This window comes from Ochotona princeps, chromosome 3, assembly GCF_030435755.1.
Source record: "Ochotona princeps isolate mOchPri1 chromosome 3, mOchPri1.hap1, whole genome shotgun sequence".
Taxonomy (NCBI): domain Eukaryota; kingdom Metazoa; phylum Chordata; class Mammalia; order Lagomorpha; family Ochotonidae; genus Ochotona; species Ochotona princeps.
In genome coordinates, this window is record NC_080834.1 from 4,069,254 (window position 1) to 4,096,898 (window position 27,645).

At 50.9% G+C, this 27,645-nt stretch overlaps 1 protein-coding gene across 1 annotated transcript; it reads left to right on the forward strand.

Annotated features, from left to right (window-relative positions):
- Positions 1 to 23,019: 23,019 nt before the first annotated feature.
- On the forward strand, positions 23,020 to 25,718 carry CHST2 (carbohydrate sulfotransferase 2). The gene is made up of 2 exons (XM_058661409.1): positions 23,020 to 23,744; positions 23,853 to 25,718. The coding sequence occupies exon 2, from the start codon at positions 24,035 to 24,037 to the stop codon at positions 25,619 to 25,621; it is 1,587 nt and encodes a 528-aa protein (XP_058517392.1). The 5' UTR covers positions 23,020 to 23,744; positions 23,853 to 24,034; the 3' UTR covers positions 25,622 to 25,718.
- The last annotated feature ends 1,927 nt before the right edge of the window (positions 25,719 to 27,645 follow it).

The following is a 27,645-nucleotide window of genomic DNA, read 5'->3' on the forward strand; positions in this document are numbered from 1 at the left end:
ATGGACATTCTCTTGTTTCGTCCAGGTCACTTGATAATTCCACAGTGCTTGGAAGTTGTACAAGCGATGTTTTTTCCCCACCAAGATTTCAGGGAGATAATGCTAACAGTAGCAGCTCTGTGATGCAGGTGGAAAGCTGAGGCGTAGACTGGAAGTCTGACATCTAAACACGGTGTCGCCATGGTATGAGTCAGGGTTTGATGCTCTGAATCATGGCCCTCCATCGCACGTCACAGGCACTGACTTGCACTGACGAAGGAGAGAGTTGGCGGACTGCCCCTGCGATTACTGGGAAGTAGGCGAGCCATGCTCAGAGAATGGTGGAGAAGGATGCTGGAGCAACAGCGGCTGTTAGACAGGATTGCTTGCTGCTCCTTCCTCTGTGGGATGAGGTGCAGGAGCCACATTGGGGCCCTGATACAAGGAGTCTGGGAACAGGAGGCTCCGTCTCCTTTTGTGGGGAGTAAGATAAGGACTCTGCTTTCAGGTTGGGGAGGGAACAAATGTAGGAGAGGCATTTGGTTGCTGCCTGAATGTTTCTTTCTTGAAAGGATAATCCATAGAAAAATTCTTTTCTGGAAAGTTCTTCAACATCTACCGTTAGCGATTTCTAAGAAGCGAAGCAAGGCTTAAGAAACAGTTTTTACCCAATATTCTTGTTTCTCAGGCTAAAATACTGGTGGCCAGTGTGTGCTGTGCAGTGCTATGGGGAAGTTTGGTGTGTAGAATTAAAAGAGGGCCATGGTGTGCCTTGATGTCTTGATTTTCTCATTTCTTTTTCTTTTTAAAGTATTTATTTATTTTTATTGGAAAGACAGATTGAGAGAAAGATCTTCTGTTCACTGGTTCACTCCCCAGTTGGCTGCAACAGCCAAAGCTGAGCCAATCGGAAGCCAAGAACGAGGAATTTCTTTCAGATCTCCCACGCGGGTGCAGGATCCCAAGGCTCTGGGCCGTCCTCAGCTGCTTTCCCAGGCCACAAGCAGGGAGCTGGATGGGAAGCGGAGCCGCCAGGACACAAACTGGCATCCATATGGGATCCTGGGCATGGAAGGTGAGGGTCCAGCCACTGGACTACCGCACCAGTCCTGATGTCTTACTTTTCTAGCCATCGGGCCCAAGCTTGGAAATGAATGAAATATAATTAAGCAATCGAAGAGTCAAACAACCTGGGGGGAAAATCTCATTTGCAGTGTTTTGCTTTCTAGAAAAGAGCCGTAACCTTAGAAAACTCAGTAACAGTTTCTTATTTTGAAGCAATTACTGGACTCTGTTAGCTCTTCTGTGATTGCAATACAAGCCTTCAACTCAGAGTACATCGATCTGCTGAGGTTTGACAGTCCCTGCTTTAAAGCGCTCAATGCTTTCCTCCCGCCGCACCTGTTAAGATGCCCTGAGTGTCCACCACAACCTGTCATTAGGGAGACATGGAGACACCCAGCCCTGAAGTGTTTATCAACTAGGGGAAGTGGGTTGGCTCCCTAGAGGTGCAGGATGTTTATGTAGTTCAGGGTAGAGCAGGGTTTCCTAACTTCCCAGGCCATGCAGAAGTTTGGGTAAGGACCTCATCCCCAGATTTTGCGTGTGAAAATGCGCTCCAGCCACTTCCCTGGCTTTCCTAATGCTTAAATATTGAGAGATCCCTGCTGCCTGGAGGGAATTCCCACCGTCAGACTGTTCCATTGCCATTCTTAGCTGGTCGCTCTTCAGACTGCACATTTCTGCTTGGCTGTCAGGCAGTAGACTGTCACCATCCTTCACAAGAAAAGCAGAGGTACCACCCAGTTCTTGCAGATCGGAATACCAGTGCTGGCCACATCGCCAGCTGAAAAAGCACCCAGGTAAAGGGGTGGGAATTGGGTGCACTAGTTAAGCCGCATCCCTTTGCAGAGTAATATGAATTCTAGTCCTGATTCCATTCTAGATTCCAGGTTCCTACCAACATGCACGCTGGCAGGTAGCAGGTGATCGCTGAAGTGTTTGGGTCTCTGCCAGCTGCTGGGGGAATCCCAGATGGATGATCGTGCTTCTGGCTTCAGCTTGGTCCAACTAGGGCTGCAATGGCCATTTGGGGATCTAATCAGTAAATACAATCTCTGTCTCTCTCTCTGCCTTTCAAGTAAATAAAATAAATCAAGAAACTTGAAATAGAAAAAGCGCCCAGGTCAAGAAAACAAAGCTGAAACTCCCCTAGGAGGAGTCCAGGCTGTGAGTGAAGTGGCATTTTGCTCAAATTAGAAGGGGTGAAGGAGAGAGAGAGAGAGAGAGAGAGAGAGAGAGAGAGAGAGACGGAGTTTCTATCTGTGTATTCTCTGTTCAAATGGCTGCCCTACCCAGGGTTGGACCACACTGAAACCAGGAGCCAGAGCTCCAGCTGGGTCTCCTCCCTGGGTGGCAGGAACTTGGGTATTTGAGCCATCATCTGCTGCCTTCACAGGCATTTCAGCAGGATGCTGTATGAGAAGTGGAGCAGCTGGGACCTGGATGGGCAGTTAGATATGGGATGTTGGCATGGAAGTAGCTGCTTAACTGGCCGTGCCACAACGCCATCCCCAACAATGCCTTGCTTTTTTTTTTTTTATGGTATTAATGTTTCTTCCATAGTTGAACCAAAAGCTCAGGTGTGGGCAGGGAGGGCCCAGGCCGGCTCTCTGGAATTTGAATCGCAGCAGATACAGACAAGAGGATGCTTGGTTGTCACTCTTGCCAGCAGCCGGGCCTGAGGCTGGCTGTAGCAAGTCTCTGTGTGCACCCCTGCCCCCGTCCAGACCTGCTGACCCTGTGCTCTGTGATCTTGGCTCATCTGCTCTCCGCTCTATCCTGAAGGGCCATGTCTCTCATGCACAGCTTCCTGGCAAGCTTACTTCATGCTCATAGTACTCAGACTCCGTCCTATTTCTTATACTCCAACTCCTTGGACAGACGTCAGTGAGTTTAGGTGGCACCCTAGGAGCATTTACATTTGTTTTGGTTATGTAATTATTTTAACGCCTTTCTGGAAAACTATAAACAGCACATAAAGCCCACAGTGTCACAGGGATTATGGTATAGAATGGCTTGAACACATTTATTTAAATAAAAAGTGAGTCATTTTAAGGCACACACTAAGCCCTAGTACAGTTGTCCATGGCTGCGGGGGACGGAGGGGATGCATCGAGAGGGTGATATGCAAACAGTGGGTGGAGACCTAGGCAAACCGTCACGAGTTTGTAGGAAAAGGGGCAGTAGGTTTGTGTTTTGAGGTGTCTTCACGCTGTAACCCCGGGAGAAGGATAAGAAGTATAAAAAGTGCATCTGAAGGTTATACTTGTGCCCTGGTCCAGGCACACACTGGGGAGCAAGAGAACTGCTCCCAGGCCCCCAGACTGCTTTCCCGCTGGCAGGTGCAGAGCTGGCCAGCTGAGGCAGGCAGGAGTAGGGAAAGGTGCTTGGAGAGCCCTCTCCATCCCATGGGCCACTGTGAGCTTTCCAAAGCAGGAGGGTAGGGGCTGTGGATCTATGGCCCAGGGCAGCAGCCCTCCTCCATCTGCCCTGGTCCCCAAGCTGGCTGTCCATCCTTCTGGGACACAGTTGACACCAATGCACAACCTTTGATGTCTTCTCAAGTGCAGGCACTGTGGTGTCCCTGACAGGATCCTGGGCCAGTCAGCAAGGGACAGTGGCTCTCGCCTGATTCCATCATACGGGGCCAGGTGGGTTGCTTTTCCTCCAACTCCTTGGCTGTAAACCTGGTAGCCCACACCGTGTGATCTCCATAGCAGTTATTTACGGAGGCTCAAAGACCTGCAAGCATGAACAACAGTCATTTACGACCCTACACCCTGTGGTTTGCTGATCTTCCTCACTCTGCTTGGCTGCTGGGGCAGTGGGGCTGGGTGCCTCTGAAACACCTGCAGCGCTGGCTCGCTCCGCCAGGAGTCTGGGGCGGCTCTGGGGGAGGAGGCAGGAAGCTGCCAGGCTCTGAAGGTGCTGACACTGCACGGCTTCACCTACTCTGCAGGCCGTGGGCTGAGCAATGCACATGGTTGGTCCAGGGACAGGAGGGGAGATGGACTCCGCCTACCGCATGGAGCTAGAGCCGGTGCATGGAGCATTATGTTGTGACAATTTCATCTCTGAACTCTCTTCCGGCAGTAACTGTGAGTCCTTTCTTTTCTTTTCTCTTCCTTTCCTTTTCTTTTGTTTTCCTTTCTCTCCTTTAAGATTTATTTATTTTTGTTGGAAAGGCAGACACACAGAGAGAGGGAGAGACAGAGAGAAACATCTTCCGTCTGCTGGTTCACTCCAAGTGGCCACAATGGCCGGAGCTTGAGCTGATCTGAAGCCAGAAGCCAGGAGCCTCTTCCAGGTCTCCCATGCAGGTGCAGGGTCCCAAGGCTTTGGGCCATCCTCTACTGCTTTCCCAGGCTACAAACAGGAAGCTGGATGGGGAGTAGGGAAGCCGGGACTAGAACCGGTGCCCATATGGAATGTTGGCACCACAGGAAGAGGATTAACCTGACTCACAACCATGCAAGCCCCAGAAGCATTGCTTAATGGGCACGTGATAACCCGAGTTCAAATCTCAAGTCCATCTCCGTCTAGCTGTGGGATCTCAGGTGGGTTACTTGCCTCTCTCTGTCATGGTTGCTGCATGTGAAGGGTAGGGCCCCTGATTGATGAGGGTGGGTGGTGAGTCCTCCCCTGGGAGGCATCATGCCCATTTGGATTTTAGACAGGAGATCTAAGGACTTCGAAATTCTTTTGAGATCACATTTACCTGGCAAAATGTGCAGAGGCAAAACACTCAGGGACTCTCCCGGCCAAAAAAAAAAAAAAAAAAAAAAAAAGATGAGGGGCTGGCACTACGGCATAATAGACTAAACCTCTGTCTGCAGCACCAGCATCCCACACACACTAAGATATTTCAAAAGTTCATGGAAGAGGGCAGGTGCATTGGCTCAGTTGGCTAATCCTCTGCCTCCAAGCACCAGCATCCTATGTGGCTATTTGTTTCTTTTTCCTGCTGCTCCACTTGCGATCCAGTTCCCTACTGAAGGCCTGGGAAAGCAGGAGAAGTTGGTCCAGGGCTTTGGGACCCTGCGTGGGAGATCTGGAAAGAGCTTGTGTCTCTTGGCTTTGGACCATCTCAGCTCTGGCCATCATGGCCGCTTGGGGAGTGAACCAGCAGACAGAAGATGTCTCTCTCCTTCTATCTCTTCTTCTCTCCGTAAGTCTACCTTTCCAATAAAAATGAACAAATCTATAAAAAAATTGTGGAAAATTGAATAATAAGATCAGTTTATTTTGGCACACACACACAGGCAAAGACAAAATTGAGAGGCAGGGATTGTGGTTAAGCCACCACTTGTGATGCGCACATCCCATAGCAGAGGACTGGCTGCTCAGCTTCCATACCATTTGGTTTCTTGTTAATGCATATGGAGAGGCAGTAGGTGATACCTCAAGTGCTTGAGCCCCTGCTACCCAGAAAGACCAGATGGAAGAAATGGCTTCTGGGTCCAGTCTCCAGCCTGGGCTATTGTAGGTTTGGAGGGCTGAACCAGCAGAAAGAATGGGGGAAACTCGCTCTCTCTCCCTCTCTCTCTGTCATTCAAGTAGATGAAAATAAGCTTTCGAACAATTTTGTGCATATAAATATTCATCAAATACATGCTAAAAGCAAATATGATTTCACATTTTTGGTACCAAAATAAACTTTCTTTTAACCCCATCTCCCATCAACTTTTTGAAGCATCCTTGTAAATACCTGTTTCGTGTATCCAACTACATTTCAGATGAATGCTTCCATGCATCCAGACACACCGTGAGCGAGTGGAAGGACAGGGAATGCGAGAGAACGCCACAACATCTGGCTGTGACAAAGGACTTTCACCCGCGTTACACAAAGAGCTCCACAGCTGGAACAAGAAAGCAGCAGGTAACCTATCAAGGAGAAATGCAAGCAATTGGAAAGAGCTCTTCACCAAGCAAGAAGATAAAACTACCAATAAGCATGAAAAGGTTGTCAGCCTCATTAGTAATCAGGAAAGTGCAATTAAAGACTGCCCCAAGCTATCTCACCACCTCACTGCCCCAGGTGTGCAAACTACAGCAGCGCTAACTGCCAGCAAGGATGGAAACATTCATCCTCTCCTGATGGAAATGATAAATTATTGCTGCTTTTGGAAAAAAAGGTCGTGCCTTTTTCTGGCAAATTCAAAAATTGCCATGCCATGTGATTGAACAAGTCTGGGGGATTCATATGAGCAAATCTGAGGGCAAACGTAGGAGGCACAGCCAAGTGTCTTTCAACAAATACAAACTACAGAAGACACAAATGCACTGTACAGCCAAGCAGTGGAATGGACTGACAAAGAATGAAGTAGAGCCCCACGTTGCAGCATAGCACATAGAGCCGCCATCTGCAAAGCTGGCATCTCATATGGATGTGGTTTGCAGAACTGGCTGCTCCACATCAGACCCAGCTCCCTGCTTGTGGCCTGGAGAAGCAGTCGAGGACGGCCCAAAGCCTTGGGACCCTGCACTCATGTGGAAGACCCGGGAGAAGCTCTTGACTCAGTGGCTTCAAATCGGACCCATTCTGGCCATTGCAAAGTGAACCAGTGGATGAAATCTCTCTCTCTCTCTGTAATTTCGCCTTTCAAATAAATCAATTTTTTTTAAAAGAAAAGTGAGAGAATAAAATAAAGTAGAAACAAGAATCTGAACAACTTGCTCACACAGTGCTGACTACAAGGAGCAAGAATTTTATCTCCTTTATATAAAATTCAAGAACAGGTGAAATTAAACTGTGTTATTTCCGAATACATACAAAGAATAGCAGAGTGACATTCTTAAAAAGCCAGGGAATTCTTTTCACTTTTGTCAGAGTGGTATCCTCTGATGTGGAGGAGAAAGCCATGAGGAAGGCATCTTGGCATGCTCTGGGGTACTGGCACCAATATGGTGGTTGACTTAGAACGACGGTGCGTGATTGTATCTGTACTGATCACAACATGCTATATTGTAGACCTGGAGATTTCTTCTAGAAATTCCAATTTAGAGCTTGTGTGGAGAAATCTGAAGATCTAAAGACCCTGCACCTGCACATTGGTAAGACGATCATCCAGAGCCTAAGGTGGCAGCTGCTGCAGAGGGACCTGGTAGCTCACCAGAGCAGCCCTCCCCTGGCCCACCTCAGTCCTTCCTGGCACCTGGCTGGCCTGTGAGCATTTGCAACTCTGGAAGGAATGCATTTGTATCAACCCCTTCTCCAGACCTGAACATTTCCTTGTATCCCCATTGTCAACAGTACTTTTCCACTCCTGCATGCCCCATGCTTCTGCCCCGGTTGGTACTCGCCTCCTCCTCTTCCCTAGGTGGACAGTGGCTTGCAAAGCTCCCCAGGGCCCGGCGACTGCATGGACACAAAGCTGTGTCTCAAAACGTTCTGGAACTTCAGAGCTAGACTGAGACACAGAATGGGAATAGCCAAAGAAGTTCATGGTCGATTTCTGGAAGGAAATACCCGGACTCCCGTGTGTGTCACAGCCCAAAGTCAGGAACTAACTTCACATCACAGCTCTGCACACACATGTACACACACACACACACACACGAATGACAGAATTCACATAGCAATGGTTACCTTTACTGCATGGACTATACTGTGCTATTATCTCGTCTGCTCTAGTTTGTAAAGATATATTTATTTACTTGAAAAGGTAGAGAGAGGGACAGAGTTTACTGCCCAAATGGCTGAAACAGCCAATGTCTGGGCTGCGCCAAGGCCAGAGAGCAGGAGCAAGGAGCTTGGAACCCCACTTGGGGTTCCAATAGTTGGCAGGAACCCAACTATTTGAGCTCTTGTCCACTCCCTTCCAGGTGTGTTAGCAGGGAGTTGGATGGGAAACAGAGTAGCCCAGACTTGAGCCAGCACTCCTCTGTGGGATGCTGGCGTTGTAAGTGGTTCTGCTGTGCGACACCAGCCGCTGCATCCGATTGTAGTGTTCTTCTTAACCCCTGACTAGTTGTCGAGGATGGTAGTGGATGGTAGCCCGAATTTAGAAAAGTAGTCTGTCCCATGACACCTGCTAGTCTGGCCAGGTGGCAAGAGACCCTGTTTGCCTTGAGTCCTGGCTCAGCCACTCACTGGCTTCGAGGCCTTTGGAAGATTATTGAACAAATGTGTAAGTCTCCATGGTCTCATACATGATGGGAAGTAGCAATGTCTACTTTACTGGATGGTAGCGCAGAGTCAAGGTCATGTACAGAAGGTTTTAACCCAATACCTGTTGCACAACTCACACTCAACAACTGTAGCTAGGCATGGATGTTTCTGTAATTTTTGTACCATATTCTTCACTCACATGATAACTTCCACGGGGTGCCATTGCCCCCAGAAAGCTGCTGTGCCCTGAATGATCTCAGGCATTCCGCAGCAACAGGGGCCTGGAACCTGCTGGAATCTCCCGGATTCCTGTACTAGGATCCCACCTCAGAGGTCAGCTGACCAATTTCTGCTGAGGAAGTATAGCAAGACAGGAGGAGAGAAGGCATGAAGCATCCCTTCCTCCTAAACAGATTCAGAGGCTGTGCACGCTACAGACTCGCTGAGGCAACTGGAGCAAAATTTCTCACCTGAAGTTTAAAAGACAGCATTCAGCGGAAGGTGGCAAGGACGAGCTTGGAGGGCAAGTTCTGCTCCCTTTGGAAAGTGGAAAATTTCAAAGTTGGGGAAGGACAGCTCTTAAAAGCCATACACACGGGCCAGAGCCACGTTGTAGTAGGTTAAGCCTCCACCTGAAGTGCTGGCATCCCATATATGGGCATCCGTCATGTCTCTGTTGCTCCACTTCAGGTCCAGCTCTCTACTATTGCACTTGGAAAACAGCAGAAGATGACTCAAGCCCATGGGACCTCGTACCCCAGGTGGGAGATCCCGAAGAAGCTCCTGGTTCCTGGCTCCTGGCCTGTGGACCAGCCCAGTTCTAGTCATTATAGCCATTTTGGGAGTGAATCAATGGATGGGAGATCTCTCTCTCTTCTCTGTAAATCTGCTTTTCCAATAAAAATAAATAAATTTTAAAAAGAAATGAATAAAAAGTAAAAGTCACAATTTGGTGGATGAGAGGAATAGCAACAGAGCCAACAGGCCCATTTCACCGATGAGGGAAACTCAACCAGATGAGGGTAGTTACTTGAAGGACACAGACCCCTGCATCTGGACCAGGAACAACTGTTCTCTCAGCCAGTGCCTTGCCCCTTTTGAAACTGCCAGCTACACCCTTCTGAGACCAACGATTTGCTGCAGGAGTGCTCGTAGCTTCCCAGGGTTCTCACCCACAGACCATCTCCGTCCCCTCACTGTCAGGCCCTGCCTTTACCCTCCTTCCCTTTCTCAGGGATCCCTTCAAGTTTCTGGTCCTCTGCTGATGATGACGGCTCTGCAGGTGGCTGGGGGTCAGGTGATGGATGGGTGTCCCTGGCTGGCCATCAGGAGCTTCCATGTGGTGGTGTCCAGAATTCTCCAACAACCGTGCTCCTAGCAGAACACTTACCCACCAGTTTCTTTTTTCTTTCTTTCTTTTTTTTTTAAGATATATTTATTTTGGGCCCGGCGGCGTGGTCTAGCGGCTAAAGTCCTCACCTTGAAAGCCCCGGGATCCCATATGGGCGCCGGTTCTAATCCCGGCAGCTCCACTTCCCATCCAGCTCCCTGCTTGTGGCCTGGGAAAGCAGTTGAGGACAGCCCAATGCATTGGGACACTGCACCCGCGTGGGAGACCCGGAAGAGGTTCCAGGTTCCCGGCATCGGATCGGCGCACATCGGCCCGTTGCGGCTCACTTGGGGAGTGAATCATCGGACGGAAGATCTTCCTCTCTGTCTCTCCTCGTCTCTGTATATCTGGCTGTAATAAAATGAATAAATCTTTAAAAAAAAAAAAAGATATATTTATTTTTATTACAGCCAGATATACAGAGACGAGGAGAAACAGAGAGGAAGATCTTCCATCCGATGATTCACTTCCCAAGTGAACGCAACAGCCGGTGCTGTGCCGATTTGAAGCCAGGAGCCAGGAACCTCCTCCAGGTCTCCCACGCGGGTGCAGGGTCCCAAAGCCTTGGGCCGTCCTCGACTGCTTTCCCAGGGCACAAGCAGGGAGCTGGATGGGAAGTGGAGCTGCCGGGATTAGAACCGGCGTCCATACGGGATCTCGGCGCGTTCAAGGTGAGGACTTTAGCCGCTAGGCCACGCCGCTGGGCCCCCACCAGTTTCTTTGCTGCTGAATTTCCAAGGTAGCTAACACGCTTCGGCGTCTGGATGCCCAATTAACAGGAAAAAGATGCAACTCCTGCATTCTTTGGTTAATTAGATCTGCTATGAAATCATTCATTTGATGGCCACCCTAATGAAGCTAATAAAAGCCTCTTCAGAAGTGTTCCAATCTCCACACCTTGCACACTGCACCTCGCTCAGCTACGCTGGCACAGCGCGGGCAGGCTCATTATCTTCCAAATTCTGATGTCTGTTTTCATGCTCTGTTGGTTTCATTAGATACCAAATAAAATCACTATCTATTAAAATTGCATTAACGCTCTAAGTTAAACTGACAAAAGCTGAGAAACTTGGAGCTTGAGCTGTTGTCTGGACTTCTGTGTCAGGAAATCCCTGTCTTTTTGTAGGCCTGGTGGATTGGGCCAGGCCTGGACACTACAGCTTAAACCTCAGGCATTCCCCTTAATGGCTCAGAAATGACGCTGTGCATTCCAGAACCAAACCAAATGCTTGTGAGTGGGAGGACAGGAGGTTTTTACACATTCACTGTAGTACCTTCATAAAAGATCAAATGGGAACATGACTGCTATTGATGGCTTGGGCTGCTAGACTGGTAAAGTGGTCACGCTTCCCACATCCCTTGTGATCCATGTTACTTTCCCCAGAGAGAAAAAACGAAGCAAGACAAAACAAAAACAAAGAAGAAAACAACAAACAAACACCCTCCCTTGGGGCTGCTGGCATTGTGGGACAGTAGGCTAAGCCACTATGACGCTAACATTCCATGTGGGTTCCAATTGGAGTTCCAGATGCTCCACTTGCAATCCAGCTCCTGCTAATGGCCTGAGAAAGCAGTGGAAGATGGCCCAAGTGTGTAGGCCCCTGCCACTCACATGGGAGACCTGGAAGAAGCGCCAGGTTTTAGCCTGGCCCATTCTTGGCTGTTGTAGTCACTTGGGGAGGGAACCAGCAGATGAAAGAACCTCTCTTTCTCTCTCCCTTGTAACTCTGTCTTTCAAACAAATAGATCTTTTTCAAGAAATAAATACCAACGATACACAATCTTGGTTTCTGTAAAAGTGGCAACGGAAGACCAAGCGCCCACAGCTGTCTGAGACCGAAATGTAACCACTCTGTCCCCAAGGCACCAGCCAGAGAGGCACTTATCCAGACACATCCTGGCAGCAGTTCCTGATTCTGAGGATACAAGGGAAATCCTACACGCTTCCAAAAACAAAACAGATCACCAAAATGGAAGACAAAAGCTCTTCTTAAGCATCGCTGGCCTGTGGAAGAAAACTGCAGTATACTTAATAAGCTAATGAGAAGCTATTTGTATAATGATAACAGCTAATGAGAAGCTATTGTAGAAGAAGCTAAATTTGTATGACCTTGTAAATATCTGACAAAATAATAACGTCAAATAAAAATATTTCCAGTCCAACAAGTGCCAAAATGTCTATCACCCACATGTCCCCTATAGAAAAGAAAGAGCTAGCAACGCTAAATGAAATTCAACAGGTTCTATACTAGCTAACAAAAGAATAGTCGTTGAGATCATGTTACAGCAGTGAAGGGAACTGGAAGAATTTAAGGGAAAATCAGTGTGGAGTTGCTCTAAAAAGTCTTTTTCAACGAGCAAAGGTTTTATTTAAACAAACTGCTCCCCTCAAAAGATTCTGTTTCATATGCCAAGGTTCCAATCACAGTTGACTCCACAGTACCTGCCTAGTAACAGTATGACACAGGTGGCGGACAGGTTCCCGATGGTTAAAATGAACCTAAAGGCAGGATGGAAGCTTTGCTTACAACTGTATGAACAGAGCGCGGTTGCAGTGAAACATGGCATCGTGCACACAGCAGCTAGCAGTGAAAGTTTGAGAAAAATGTCAAGAAAAGAGGCACAAGACAGAAACAAGGAGGAGAGCGTTGGTGCCTGCAGCGTGATGCAATGGGTAGAGCTGTTACCTAAAAAAACCCAGCACCCCATATAGGCATAGGTTTGATCCAGTTCCCATGAGAAAGCAATGGAGGATGGCACAAGTGCTTGGACTCCTGCCCCCATGTGGGAGACCAGGAAGGGAGTCAGCCAGGGTTTGTAGCTTGCATTGTTCAGCCTTCAGAGTGAGAAGTGAAGATCTGTGTTGAAGCCACCCAGAGTGAGGGATTTTGTTATAGCAACTGGAGCCGACGAATACCCACCTCATGTGACTCTGAATTCCGAATACTCAAGATAAACAGTTCTGAAGAGGAGGTCTGGACATATTTCAAGGAGGAAGTGGGAAGTCCTTTCTAAACTAGAAACCTTGACCACAAGAGCCAACTGTGTGGATGTGACTTGCATGGCCGTTTGAAAAAGAGTGATCTGCTTTTGGATCTGTGGAGTTTGTCAGTATCTTTTGGGGCAGGAATGGAAATGTTCAGCATTGAAGGAATAAGAAAAGAGAAAGAATTTGCTCAGAGAGCTGTGGGCAGCGCTGTAGGTCTCAACTGTAAACATACACCCTCAGGTTCAGAGGAGCTAACAGCTGCAGGATTAACGGGAGATACACAACCTTAAACCCAAACCCGAGCTTCAACGCTGGCTCGTGGCTCCAATAAACTGTGCGCTCATGACCTAGCATAAATGAAGGGGATGATTTGGCACGCAAGACGGGAACTGTAATAAACAAACAGAAACTCCACTTCAGCCTCCGCAAACGACCAAACTGAGCACAATCAAATCAATTGCAAATCGGGTGCTGTCTACTTCAATTGTGTAACTGGAGTACAGCATGCCGGAGAAAGGAATTGGTGGGTTAGGGTTTGTACTGTTCTAGGGAGACCCTGTACAGAACCGCTTCCTGGAGCTGTGAAATGGAGAAAAGGTACCAAATCAATTTTACAGCCAGGATGTTTGCACGTTCCTTCACGCCTTCCCCAGACAAACATTTGTTCAGCAATGTCCGTATGCAAGGCACTCTGGCGAAGTCCTCAAGCAGTTTTAAAGACAGGCACGACAGCACTAGAAAAAGTGCAGATGGATTTCCCAAGGGGCAATATGTCTACCTGCAAGTCGTCTTCTCTCCCATAAAACACAGCTCTTGTCTTTTCCTAGAACAACGTTTCTCAAAGAATAGGAGTCCTACAACTTACTCACGGTACGCCAGTTTCCAGAGGATGAGAAATGATGGTCAATGTTAGTCTGGGGTAATCTGTCTTTAAGACTTTCTAGTAGCTGAACTCCACATCCTATAACAAAATAAAATGAAATGGAGAATGTATCTAAACCTTTTATGGGCCAAAATCAAATTAGAAGTTAGTAACTGCCTTCTGTTTTTGCTATATTTCTTTCCTGGTTATTGTTGATTTTCTGGAACACGTTAATGGTTTTCTATTGCTGATCTGTAATTTCCATGTAAGATAAATACAAGTTAGATCTTGAACAGTACGTCATAGCAGGGGAGAGTACTAATCTGACAGCAGGATAAACGGTATGGCACAAGGCATGGAAGGTATAGAGGCATAAATGAGATTTGGGAGAGGAGAAATTATACAAGCAAACTAAGGTTCAGACATGAGCTGTAGGCATTGCCTATCTCTTGTAGTTCTTTCTGGAAGACTGCCTGGAGAGAGGAAACCCACATGGGAGTAAGAGTTTTTCTAAGGAGGATTTGTGACTGGGAAAGGTCCCAGGGTCCAAGTGTGTGCTGTAGGTGAAAGCGCTTCCCCTATCCTACCATGTCCCACATCAGCTACAGGGCTTAACCAATATGCTGATTCCCAGGACGCAGCTTGGAAGAGAGGGCTCAGTGAGTGATTTGAGAAAGAAAGAGAGCAAGAGAGCCAAAGAGTAAGAGAGGAGAGAGAATGCCCCTCTAGTACCACATTTCCGGACTTCTTGAAATGCCCATGGGAGATTACGGGACTAGCACCTACAAATTGCCTTGAAACTAACTTGCACATCTGCAAGCAGGTGGCAGACATTATCTGCCTTCTACTAACAGCAAGAACCAGTGAAGTAGGGGTGTTGCGGGCAAACAGGCACTGAACCCTAATGAATCGAGGGGTTTGATTAAATGTGAGTTCTGATACACACAGTGCATATTCAGCACTTTGCCTTAAAACAGCAGATGGATAATATTCTGCTAGGGGATTCCAGTGGGAGAGCTGTGGCCACATCTGCAGCTATGGAGGCATATTTCAAAGGGATTTCACCTGGACACAAGTAAGAATCGTTTGTCTGAGTGACTGGGAGTTTCCTAAGGGCCATAAATATCAAAGCTCACGGCCTGCAGGCCTGGTCCGATTCAGCTGTTTGCAGAAGCAGTCCTGTTCAGCCACGGTGCACCAAACGGCACCCTGTCTCTTGGACTTCCATTGAGAGATGGATGTCCAAGAGGCTTGACCTGGTGAGTCCGGCAAAAGTGCTGCCAATGCGTGAAGATGGAAAGGCTTTCACATTATTGTGGATAGGATTATACAAGCTGTGAATCCAGAAGGTTCCAGAAGCAGTCGTGCACACGCTGTATGAAGAATTCATTTGCAGCGGCAGGAGTGGGCTTTCTTCTGTGGTGACTGTTCCTTCAACTGTGGCACTGCCGTTTTTCCAGGCACAGCCTCACAGGTTAGGATGCTACACACTAGACCTGCATTCTGTGGGCACAGAGCCCACGAGTGGCAACAGCTGGACACTCACATGGCTCTCCCTAGTGAGCCTAAAGCCAGGAACTGAAATGAGGTGATGGGTGTAGAATCCCAAGTCTCCTCTATTCTAGGCATCGGAGACCTTGCGGGGGCAGGAGAAGAAGGAAGAGAAACCGAAGATCCATCATTAAAACAATGACGGACAAGTACATTTGGAAGAACTCCAATGTCTATTGTAACAATCAAAACAGATATCTCAATACAGTAAATTCTAATTTCTGATGTTGCATTGGAATTTGAACAAATCAGTCAGATCTTGAAATAAATAACAGGTAAGACATTAGCTAGAGACAAAGGCAATAGTATATTTTCACAGGAAGGCTAAGGGTGTAGCCATCTGTTGAAGCAGAATTTAACCTGTGACATTCAAATGTAGATTGTCTCCAGAAATTGATGTAGGACGTGCGTTTGCAGAAGAGGTATCCTGCATAGTCAGTTGTGTCCTAACAAGGAAATCTTGCACAAAAATAGACAGTCAACAAAGCCAAGGAGAGGGAAGAGTTTCCCAAGTCCACAAAAAATATTTTGTGGCAGAAACCATGCTGGCTTCTGTGAAGTATGGAGAACCACACGTGAGATTGTGGCTTGTGGAAAAACATAAGGCAGGATACCTCCACAGCAGACCAACGCGCTGTTCCCCTCAAGCCCAAACTACATCCAGCTTTTCACACACAGCTAGGCAAGACGCAGAATATTAAGAGCTGATAAAACTTTGGGGATTCAGAACTCAGCGCAGTGGAAGATGAAAACTCACGGAGCTGGGACGATGCAGAATGGAGCTGTCTGTGTGGAGAGCTACTCTGTTTCATCGATTTGTTCCCGTTGGATTTTCTATGCTGTGACACCGCAGTGGTGTGTGTATGAAATCGCACATTCCCCTGCATTCGTCAGCGTGCTGGTGACATTAGACACACAAGCAGCTGTGGAAAATTCTAGGTTCCTGCGTAATAGCTGATCTAGAAGTTACGAAGACCAGCCATAACACTGCCTGAAAAGGAATCTGCTTTGCTTTGTGGTAGTGTGTGCTGTGAGAGTCATGTCATGCCCAGCTCACTGTCTTTCGGAGCAGAGAACTGATGTCACCATGTGTCACTATTGTAATTAGTGTAGTTATCTGTCCCGACCTGCAGGACAGAAGCTCAAACCCTGAGGGTGGCCTGGGAATGCCGGGCTGCTAGCCCCGGGCTGCTGGCCCAAGAAACACACGGACACTCGTACTTGGTGGAAAACAGTGCCTCTCTCTTTATTTTTACTCCTCATATATATACCTTCTTCTCTAGGGGAGGGGGAGAAAGGGAGGGGTTTCCTGGGAGTAATTATCTTCACTGAAGCAGGGAAGGAACTAATCAGCTATATTGAAACAGGGGAGGAACTAATTATTTGAACAGGAACAAGGGTGGAGGTTCTATTCTGCTCCCTCTACAGAGGATGTTTTGGCCTAATATCCTGCTTGCTGTAGCCCTGCTTGCCCAAGCAGGCTTTGCAATGCAACAGGCTGTCAGGTAGGCCAAGTCTAAGGCCCATAAGTCTCTGGCTCCTAACAGTTTTCATATCCTTTTTCTTTGAATTCATGCGAGCAAATGGGCTTAATCTGGGTAGCTGGAAGTCTTTGTTTGCTATGTAAATTGTGTCCTGCCCCCAGCTCCAGGGGAGGAAGCCAGTGGCCTGAATTGCAGCCCATGCCAATGTTTCTGCCCTCTGGCTCTGCGTCCTGGACCTGGGGCCTCAGAAGCAGCCTCCCCAGCCACCTGACAGGTTGATGCCACACACAGGGACAAGGACAGGGGGCAAGTCCATCCATGCGTGCAACACCAACTTCCTGATTGCAGACATGTCCCCACCATTGGTACTTCTGTTTCCCAAATTCTAATGTGTCGAGCCTGGGATTTTGTTGGAATTCAGATGCTGTTCTTGGAGGCCTTGGAGTCTGCATTTCTTTCTTTTTTTTTTTTTTTTAAATTTTTGATGATGTTGATATAGTTGATCAGGGTGCAAAGGATCAAGGATTAGGGGAAAGTGGGTGAGTCCATTGTTTCCTAAATTTTCTTCCTCCTGTATCTGGGCGAACAGGGGGAAGACAAGTGGAGAAGCAGTATCCAGCCTCTCAACTGTCTCAGCACCCAGGGATGGAGAACAGCCACCTGATGTCATCCCAGGGTCCCCAGTGTGGAGCATGCTCCGAGGGTTCTGCTCAAGTGGTTTCAATAGTTTTGAAATGCGTGGATCTTGCTGATCCAAGGATGAGGAAATCCTTCCAAGGTCCACTGGCTGACACAGTCGAACTTAGTCTCCCTTTGTCAGGTATTTGCCATCAAAGCTTGCCTGGGGTAGTTGACTAATTTGTCCTGCCCTCCTTCCTCTGCTGTGGTACCAGATGTCCTCTGTATATCCCAGCAAGTTGTCATATCCTCCGTGTGCATCTGGGCATGTCTTTTCCACTAAGGAGGCCCAGTTTTGACGCTTTTACTCAATGGTCTTCCCACTGATTCTGGATGTGAGCCCTCAGGTCTCGGTATGCCCTGACCTGGGCCATCCTCCAGATCCTTTGCAAGCCCACACACCAAGCCCCCACAAACATGCCACTGGGTGGTCCATGGGCTTTGCATCACTAGTGCTCCGGGCCACCTGACCTCGGCTGCGCTGGGCCCTCTCCAGAGCAAACCTGCCCAGCTCCTGTGCAGGTGGGCCAAAGGACCCATTCCAGCTGACATGGATCCCTCACCCCCAGGTTCATGGCCTGAAACTCTGCGTTTCTAAGAAGCTCTGCAGTGATCTGATCCATTCCTCAAGTGCCAACGTCCACTGAATGGCAACGGTGAAGTCAAGGTCAATGAACTCCTACATGAATTCTGGCTGTGATGAGTCCCTTCCTACGACTGGCCACTGAACCCTCCTCCCCACCTTTGTACACCTATACAACTCAACTAGAACCAACCTTGCAGCTCCCAAACTCTCCACCTATCCAAACCTCCAATACCTCTATGAAGAAAAGGGTAAAGAAAGCCACAGAGACTGCTTCTCATAGACCTTGGATTCTTCTGATTCACCTCTTCCCTAAGGCAAGGCGCTTAGCCTGCGCTTATTTATTTAGCTCAGGGCCACATTGTGTCATTACCACACTACCTTCTGCATTCCCTAGTCATTCTGCAAGGTGGCTGTTCCGCCCCCTATACTGCAGATGGAGAAACAGGCCCAGGGAGAGGTCCTAACCTTATGCAAGGAAGCAAAGCCACGAAGCCGCCCTGCAGGGAATCAGATGGCCAGCCGGTTGAGTCCCTGTAACTTGTTCTTGTATTTCAAGGAGCTTGTGTCCTGTCAGAGAAGAGGCTTTCCAGTTGCCAAGCTTGTATCAGATCCCGTGTGACCTGAGACTGAAGTGACACAGGAGGTCCTGTAGGAAGACTGGGGGGATCCTGGTGTTTAAGTAGGGTTCTCCTGCTGCAGAGCCACGTGGCTGCCTCGTGGAGTTTCTTTGAGCATGACACTATCTCTGTCCCCTCGCAGCAGGTGACGTCGGTAACTGGGTGCTGATACTCTAAGTGTTGGACCAGAACCTCAGTGCCCAAGCTTCTCCTGGCTTTTGAATGTTTCTGTTCAGGACACAGGGAGGGAGGGAGAGTCATGTCTCTTCAGGGGCTGAACTACTGCAGAGAGGGGTGCAGAATGTCCATGGTGAAGTGATAGCCACTTCTCTGTGGGGGACTCATCTTCGAGTTGGTGCTGTAAAATCTGGCCTTTGAGCACCCAACCAGCCCCAGGAGTTGACTCCTGTGGAGAGAACAGGCCATCTCCAGGGAGGGGCAGCAGGCAGCGTAAACCCAGGAGCAGTCACTAGTTACTGGGTTCCTAACTTGCAGATCGTGGGGGAACCCAGGGGGTAAATGAGATGATTTTGGAAGTGCTTCTAGACCCCCCATCTAGATTGGGTTCACACAAGATGCAGTTTGTCCTGCTGCTAGGAGAAGCCTGGCATGTGGCTGTGAGAAGAGGTGGTAGAAACGGGCCTTTGTTTCCAGGCAGGAGCTCCTCCTGGAAGCTTTGCCCCTAGTTTTCCCATCCCTCTCCACAAGGCATGATCAACAGCCTTACAAAGAGGCCTCAGCGGGGCTGGCAAGCCTGAGCCTCAGAAGGGCAGAGGCAGCCCAGGCTGAGGGGCCCTGGTCATGGGGCATTGCCACTTGGGCCCTTAGATGACATGCTCTACTGTATTACATTTATTTTGTTGATATTTCAAGTTTTTTGTTATAAATTATATATATATATATATTTGTTATAAATTAACACACGTTAGTCATTGAATAGGACCTGATTCATTCTCTGGAATCCCCGTAGACAATCACTCCTTAGGATGAGCTGGAGGAGTGGTTCTGGAAGAGTCGGTGTAGGAATGGCCCAGGGCCTGCTGTTTTTCTGACAGAAGGTTCCGAAGCCATTGCAAGACTATTTGGGCTTTTCCTTTACCAGATTGTTAAGGCAAGATTTTTTTCCCTTTGAACTTGATGGTGTCACCCGATTCTAAAGTAAATAAAGTCAAATGGTTACCTCTGCAGGCTCTTCTCCGGCTGTGAAATGGGCTCATGCACATTTTTTCTTTCTTTTTTTTATTAATTATTTTGCATTATGTGACAGTTTCATAGGCTCTGGGAATCCCCCCACCCCTCCCATCATGCACATTTAATTAGAGTAAAGCCTATAAAATAAACAAGGGTCATCCCTGGACAAGTGAGAATAGTGTGACCGAAATCAAGATTGTGGTAGATCTGATTGTGTGCATGCAAGTTCTGTTAAAAGGCGGATTTGTGGAAATTACGAGGGGCTGAATCTATCCTGGGATCTAGGAGCAACTGTTTCCCAAAGGCAAATGAATCATCCAGGTCCCTAACTTCAGACAGGCCCGGACCGCAGCTGATGGGTGTTGCAGACTGAATTAACTTGGCTCCCCAAACAGATACAGAAGTCTTGATGACAAGGTTGGATGCATTAAAGGTGGAGCCTTGGGCTAATAATGACCATGTCTGCTGCTGGGAGGTGGGCAGGTCACTGGGGGCGTGTCCTCAGCAGGTGGTGAGCCCAAGAGAGTTGGTTATTGAAGCTAGCTCCCTCTGTTCCCCATGCTTGGACTTCTCTGGACCAGCTCCATCCTGCCCAGCCTCTGCAGGGGGCCAGGCAACCAGGGACCACCTCACCTGAAGTCTGAAGCCCCCCGGGCTGTATATGGCGTTCAACCTGTTGCTTTCTCAGGAGCTCCCTCCAAGGCATTTCAGTTCCAGTCATGAAACTCTCACGAATACCCACAGGGCACCTGGCTTTGCCTTCTTCCTCATTTCTTTGGAAGAATGGTCCACGAAGCTCGCTGTGCCATTTCCACAGGCTGACTGCTGGGCTCACGGCACCCCAGAATATCAGGCTCCCTGGCTGTCCAAGATTAGGTAAAAGTCACAGCCACGTTCGCAAAAGCAGAGTGTCCTTCCCCTCAACAGGCATTGGAGAGCAGAAACTGAAGGAACATTCTAGAACAGTCTGAACTGTGATGAGCTAACAGTGACTGACCAGCCCCGTGGCATGACTGCATCTTTCTTTTATATATATTCACTTCCATTCAAAAGACGGGGCTACAGAGAGAAAGATCTTCCCTCTGCTGGTTCACTGCCCAAACAGCTGCAGCGGCCAGAGCCGTGGCAATCCCAAGCCAGGAGCTTCCTCTGGGTTTCCCACATGGGTGCAGAGGCCAAAGGACTTGATCCATCCTCTGCTGCTCTCCTAGGCCACAAAGCAGGGAGGTGGGTGGCAAACGGAACTGCTGGGATTAGCACAGGTGCCCATAAGGTATGCCAGCACTACAAAGCAGAGGATTAGCCTATGGAGCCACCACGCTGATTTCATCTTTTGCAAATGAAACACTGTGTGGCTTGTTATTTGTTTGGGTCATTCCTATGTTAAACGGAAAAGTAGGTGAAAATGAAAGCAACTGCAGGACACAGGCAGTAAGGGAAGCTGGATGAAGCTTGCAGACTTGGCTGCTCCCAAGCTCGGAGTGAATTCTGACACCAAGCAGCGCTGGTAAACTATCTGCATAGGCGAGGAGAGGGTGGAGCCGCCAGAACCTGTAAGTGCACGCCAGCTGCGCGCTCCCTGCGGGGGTGTCTGTCAAATGGATGTGCTGTTTTGTCAACTCCAGTAAAGTGTTACAAAATTGCCACACAACTGTTTCCACGCACCCAATTGTTCACACAAGGGTCTTTACACTAGTGGCAATGCAGTGATTTCCTGGTAAGCACAAAGCTCAAGATTCAATTACACATGTTAGAAATTATTTTTCTTGGAAGCTGCCTGAGTACTAAGACGGAGGTTTCCCTTAGTTTTCTGTAGGGAAAGAGAAGCGGAAAGGAGGGGCAGGGACTCTTGAGACAGCAGAGGATTTGGGGAGGGGGAGGAGTGGGAGGTCCTAGATACAGAAAAAAAGGAAACCAGGGCACTCAGCTTAACTCTGCCACCTTCATCTGTCCACAGTGACTGAGGGCTTCTGGCCGGCCTGGTCCCCTTCCAGAGGTGCCACCAGGCTCCCGGCGGGTGCTGCACATATCTGAGCCTACAATGTGTCCTGGGATGCTTCACTTTTACAGTTCATCAGACCGCAGGGAGAAAATAAGTTAGCAGAACTCTACTCGTGATAATATGTCTGTCCCCCCCTCCCGAAAAGCACAAAAACAAAACAGAAAACTAGGACTAAGTCAAGTTCTTTGCACATCTTTCTGTCCCGAAACTAAACCTTAAGAAAGCGAGTTGGAAACCCATGCAAGGCGAGTTCCCTCGCCCTGCAAGAGTTTCTGTACTTTGAAGATTCTGCAAGACTCACTGGATAATCATGGCACAAACCGCAACGTTTTAAAATGCAGACGGGGCCAGTGACCAAGAGAAGCTGCCGCAGATAGCCGCAAGATCATATTTCAACAACTCCGCCAAACTTCTAAAAAAAACATGGGCAGGAGGCTTTAAAGTGCCGCGGGAGATCCGCGCAGATTTCCCGCGGCCTCCGGGATCCCTTCAGCCACCCTCCCACTTGCAGGCCTGGGACTGGGGTCCCACCATCCCCATCTGCGCCCCAACAGCCAATCACCGACCACGCTCGGGGACCGATCCTTGCGTTCATCTTGCCCACGAAGCAGCTTTCCCGGGTCAGTGGGGGTGGGGGGCGGTGGGATGTTAGGGGTGGGGACGAGCTCCTCATTACCTGGCAAAACACTCAGAACAACTAAGCCAATACAGAACGCCCTTCCACTTCCAACAACGGTGTTCCCTTTGGGGCTGAGTTCTTCGAACTATTAAAAGGGGAACAACTCTCTTACTGTAAATTAAAACAGTCTGCCCCTTCCCCCAGGTTCAGGCAACATCGGATTGGGAGCACAAGCAGCGCAAGCATCCGCTGGGGACGCAGCGAAACCCCGTGCCTTGAGGCACCGGGCCAAAACCTCGGGGCCGACCGCCTAGCCGACACACTCCTCGGGAAAATCGAAGCGTCTCCTCTGACCCCAGGGTCGGCTAGATTTATGGCTTCCTCCGCTGAGCCGCTTCAAAGAGCGTTGCAAACCCGTTGCTCTCCGCGTTTTCTGAGCTCTCCAGGGCGCCGGTACATCCTTGATTCCCGGAGGGGCAGCTCGCGTTAACCCTGGGAAAGAAGGGAGAGGCGGAGTGAACGGCCTCGAGGGGTTTCTGCCCAAACTTTACCACCAACTCTTTCCGAGAGCCAGGACCTGGGGCCGAGTCCGGCAGCCGCCTGCGGAGCCCGAGTCCTGTGCGGCTGCGGCGCCCCGACTCCCACGCCCGCGCTCCAGCCCAGTTGCTTTGCGCACCGAGATCTGTGCCTCCGACTGCGGGCTGGCGGCTCCAGCAGCGCCGGGGGAAGCCGGCTCGGCTCTCCGGCCTTGGAGGCGGCGGCAGGCGCGGGGCGCTGTTAGGGGGGCGGCGCGGGACGCGCGGAGGAGGAGGAGGGCAGCGCGGCGAAGGGGAGGAGCCGTAGCGACAGACGGCGGCGCGCACCAACCCCGCGCCGGCTGGCAGGAGCCGCGCAGAGGCCGGCCCGAGCGCGTTGCAGGCGCTCGGCGTAGGGGGAGTCGGGTAGCAGCATCCTCCCGGGCGCCGCTTTCGCTCGGCGGCGGCGGGGACTTCCTCCACCTTCAGACCTCGTTGGCCACCGGAGGCCGGTGCAGGGGGCGGGGCGGCCAGAGGGAGCCTAGAGCTGTGTGTGCAGGCTTCTTCCAGGCCAGTCGGAGCCTGCCGAGCGGCGGGGTCTTGCCTGCGCTGCCCGCTTTGGGTATCCTCCTCCAGTGATGGAAGAGGCACACGCCGCCGCGGGGTCGCGCTGCGCCCCATCAGCCGCAGCCACAGTTAAGGGAGGATTCGCCAATCGGAGGCCGAGAGCGAGGGAGGCAGAGCCGCGGTGCCGGGGGCTGAGTCCCGTGTAAGCCGCTCCCTTCCCGAGCGCCCTCAGCCGGCCTCGCCTCCTGGAGCGAGGAAGGAAGCTGCGGTCCCGAGAGAGCGGAGGAGACGCCGCCGGAGCCGGGACGCGCCGGGGCACGGCGGAGCGCGCAGAAGGGTTCCGGGCCCGGTGAAAGTTTCCCTTTCCGAGCTGCGGGGCACCCGCTGCCCAGAAACTCCGTCCAGAGCCAGGGTTGCGGAGCCCCGCTGCTCCCCCTTGGAAGGCGCAGGAGACCCTTTGCGGAAGAGACCGCGGAACGACGGACAGCCAGTGCGCTCGATCCTGATCCCGGGCCGCTCCGGGGCGCGCCCGCGGCTTCAGGTGAGCCGGGAGCCGGGCCCACCCGAGGGTGGGCGTTCCTGAGGTGGAGCAGACGCAGGGGGTGGAGGGAGGTTGGGGCGCACCGGTTCACTCGGCTTCTCCTTGCAGGTCCTTCCTGGAGCCGCTGCCATGGGAGAGCTAGCCTCGGGCGCCCGGGACCAGCCACCGCTGCCACCGCACGAGCCTCGGAGCCGCGGCCCCAGAGCCGGCGCCCGCAGCCGGCCCGCTGCGTCCTCCTCCCGGGTTGTAGGGCCGCCTCCGCCGCGCCGCCGGTCCGGGCTGTGCCTGTGATGAGCCGCAGCCCGCCGCGAGCTCTGCCCCCGGGCGCGCTCCCCCGGCTGCTCCCGGCTGTGCCCGCCGCCGCGCCGCACGCCCTGCTGCCGCCGTGGCCCCGGCGCCCGGGACGCCGCTGGCCCGTGTCCCCGCTCGGAATGAAGGTGTTCCGCAGGAAGGCGCTGGTGCTGTGCGCGGGCTATGCGCTGCTGCTGGTGCTCACTATGCTTAATCTCCTGGACTACAAGTGGCACAAGGAGCCGCTGCAGCAGTGCAACCCCGACGGGCGGCTGGGGGCTGCGGCCGGGCCCGGCTGGGGACGCTCGGGGCTGCCCCCCGCCGCGCCGCCCCGCGCCCACACGCGCCTAGACCCGCGCACCCCATACCGCCCTCCCCCTGCCGCCGTGGCCGGGGCCGCTCCCGCGGGCGCCGCAGGGCTGGCGGGGGCTGCGTCCCCTCCGGGTAATGGCACTCGGGGCGCCGGGGGCGGCGGGGCCAAGCGGCAGCTGGTGTACGTGTTCACCACGTGGCGTTCGGGCTCGTCCTTCTTCGGCGAGCTCTTCAACCAGAATCCCGAGGTGTTCTTTCTCTACGAGCCAGTGTGGCACGTGTGGCAAAAACTCTACCCCGGGGACGCCGTCTCCCTGCAGGGGGCGGCGCGGGACATGCTGAGCGCTCTCTACCGCTGCGACCTCTCGGTCTTCCAGCTGTACAGCCCGGCGGGCAGCGGGGGGCGCAACCTCACCACGCTGGGCATCTTCGGCGCGGCCACCAACAAGGTGGTGTGCTCGTCGCCTCTCTGCCCCGCCTATCGCAAGGAGATTGTGGGGCTGGTGGACGACCGCGTGTGCAAGAAGTGCCCGCCGCAGCGCCTGGCGCGCTTCGAGGAGGAGTGCCGCAAATACCGCACGCTGGTCATCAAGGGCGTGCGTGTCTTCGACGTGGCCGTGCTGGCGCCGCTGCTGCGAGACCCCGCCCTGGACCTCAAGGTCATCCACCTGGTGCGTGACCCCCGGGCGGTGGCAAGCTCACGCATCCGCTCACGCCATGGCCTCATCCGTGAGAGTCTACAGGTGGTGCGTAGCCGTGACCCGCGAGCCCACCGCATGCCCTTCCTGGAGGCTGCTGGCCATAAGCTGGGTGCCAAGAAGGAGGGCATGGGCGGCCCGGCCGACTACCACGCGCTGGGTGCCATGGAGGTCATTTGCAACAGCATGGCCAAGACGTTGCAGACGGCGCTGCAGCCTCCGGATTGGCTACAGGGCCACTACCTGGTGGTGCGGTACGAGGACCTGGTGGGAGACCCTGTCAAGACCTTGCGGAGGGTGTACGACTTTGTGGGGTTGCTGGTGAGCCCCGAAATGGAGCAGTTTGCCCTGAACATGACCAGTGGCTCGGGCTCTTCGTCCAAGCCTTTCGTGGTGTCTGCGCGCAATGCCACACAGGCCGCCAACGCCTGGCGGACTGCCCTCACCTTTCAGCAAATCAAACAGGTGGAGGAGTTTTGCCACCAGCCCATGGCCGTGCTGGGTTACGAGCGGGTTAACAGCCCCGAGGAGGTCAAAGACCTGAGCAAGAGCCTGCTTCGGAAGCCCCGGCTCTGAGTGGAGCTTCCAGGAGAGCTGACGCCCAGTGGTGGTGGTGGTGGGAGGAGGAGGATGGTGGTGTGTTTACTACAGTTTAAACAGTCCTGACCCAAACTGAGGAAGCTTCTCTTCTAGATATCTAACATAAAGAACTGTGCCGGCACTTGCTGTCGTGTGTTTTGAGGCAGTGAATTTCAAGGAAACAGCCACATCAGGCGCAGGCGTGAGCGCATCTCAGAAACGGCAGGACTCCGAAGTTGCGGCCTCTTGCCCCTCCCCTGTTGTCCCCCCTCCCCCGTCGTGCCCGCCTCCCCACCTGCTGTCCGTTCTCAAGTGGACTGTGGATGAAATCAAGTTCCAGTAGCCCAGATCTTGTTTACAAAGTTGTCGTGGTCTCTGTGAACCTGTTAATCATTTGGCTGTGGGGGTGGGGCGGGGGAGAGAGAGAAAGAGAGAGAGAGAGAGAGAGAGAGAGGTCCAGGAAAGAAAAGTTCCATGGGGCATGATTCACCGAGGTGTGGTTCTAGAATAGACTTTTGTGTAAGGAGCAAAGGTTATCTGTGAGTATTAATAAAGGAGATAATAAATGCTGCTCTTTTTTCAAGTTGCCTCCATTGCTTTGGATTCTCCCACATCACTGGTCCCATAGAGTTTTCAGAACTGATTCCCTGCAACCTCCGAATCCTCTCCCCCCCCCCCTTTTTTTCTAGGCTGTGCCCTGGAGAACAACTAAACTATGTATGGGCAGTTTCTGACCTGTTGATAATAACTTGGGAGTTGTTTTCTCATATGTAACTCACAGCCTGCCAGGTGCCTGGGACTTGAGAGTAAATCTTTAAATTTTGCAGGCTCAAATGCCAGCAGGGCCGTGGAAGAGGCACCTGCTATTCCCCTGTTTGAGTACTGACAGGAAGAAGCAAGCCCTGCAGGGTTGGAAGGCATTCCTGTTTTGGTTCCTGTGGAGCTGAGACAGGGAGCCCTGCAGCAGAACTGGGTGCCCTGGGCCTTGGATTGATCCAGAAAAGGATTGGAATGGGCCCCAGTGATTAGAACAGAGCGGGTTTTACGTACTGTTGCCCATGGTGGAGCTAAGTGACAGCCCTTGGTATTTTTCTGTCTCTGAGGAGGGTCCGGAGAACAGGCAGATTTGCTCTGTGCAAGGGCACTCCCAGGCTCTTGCCCTGTTTTCTTTGCTTCCCATCTAAATTCTTGCAAAAGACCGGTTTACTTGGATGCCAGTGGTAGCTGTTGCTTCGTTGGTCTTGTTTTCTGAAAGCAAATTTGCATCGTTAACAATACTAGTACGCTGCAGAGAGTATAAATCTTCAGCCAAGTGTGCCTCTTAGATAGAAAAATGAGTTTTTTAGGGAGAGAAAATAAAAATGAATGAAGTGTGTAGCATTTGGAGGCCTGGTATTTTCCAGAGTACAAAACTATTGAGTTTTCCTGCAGTGGCTATGGTGTTATGGTGTGCTAAACCTACCTTGGGCTGAAGTCTGTGGGATGTGTTCCGATGAACTGTTGCCCACATAGCAACAGGAGGCCGTAGAATTTACTACATTGAATACGGTACAGATTCAGTATCATTTGTTATGCTGTATTTGAAAGGCAAGATGTATAGGTTAAATACTGAGGATCTTACTTTTTGGAGAAAGTTGATGAAAAAGAACATGTGCCCGGGAAAATATTTTAACTTACAGGATTCCTAAGGGTAATTATCATTACAGTGTGAAATCTGGCAACACTGATAAGAATTTCAGGTCAAAGAAAGCCGAATACAAAGCATACTGAGGAGTGGTTATTAATTTGCGCTTGTTAAGATGGAGTATAGCTATGGAGTGTGCATTGATGGTGTTTTTTTCTGTTGTTTTCACCTACGCTGAATGGTCTGCAGCCCCAGGAGAGTGTTTGTAATGGCTTCCATGTAAGAATACTTTCAAATTAAATGAGCAAAATAAATATTAATGTTAGATGAAAAAGGTTTAACGGGAAATTAAGAGAACATCGCTACAACGCAGGCACTCTGAATAACATCATCATTT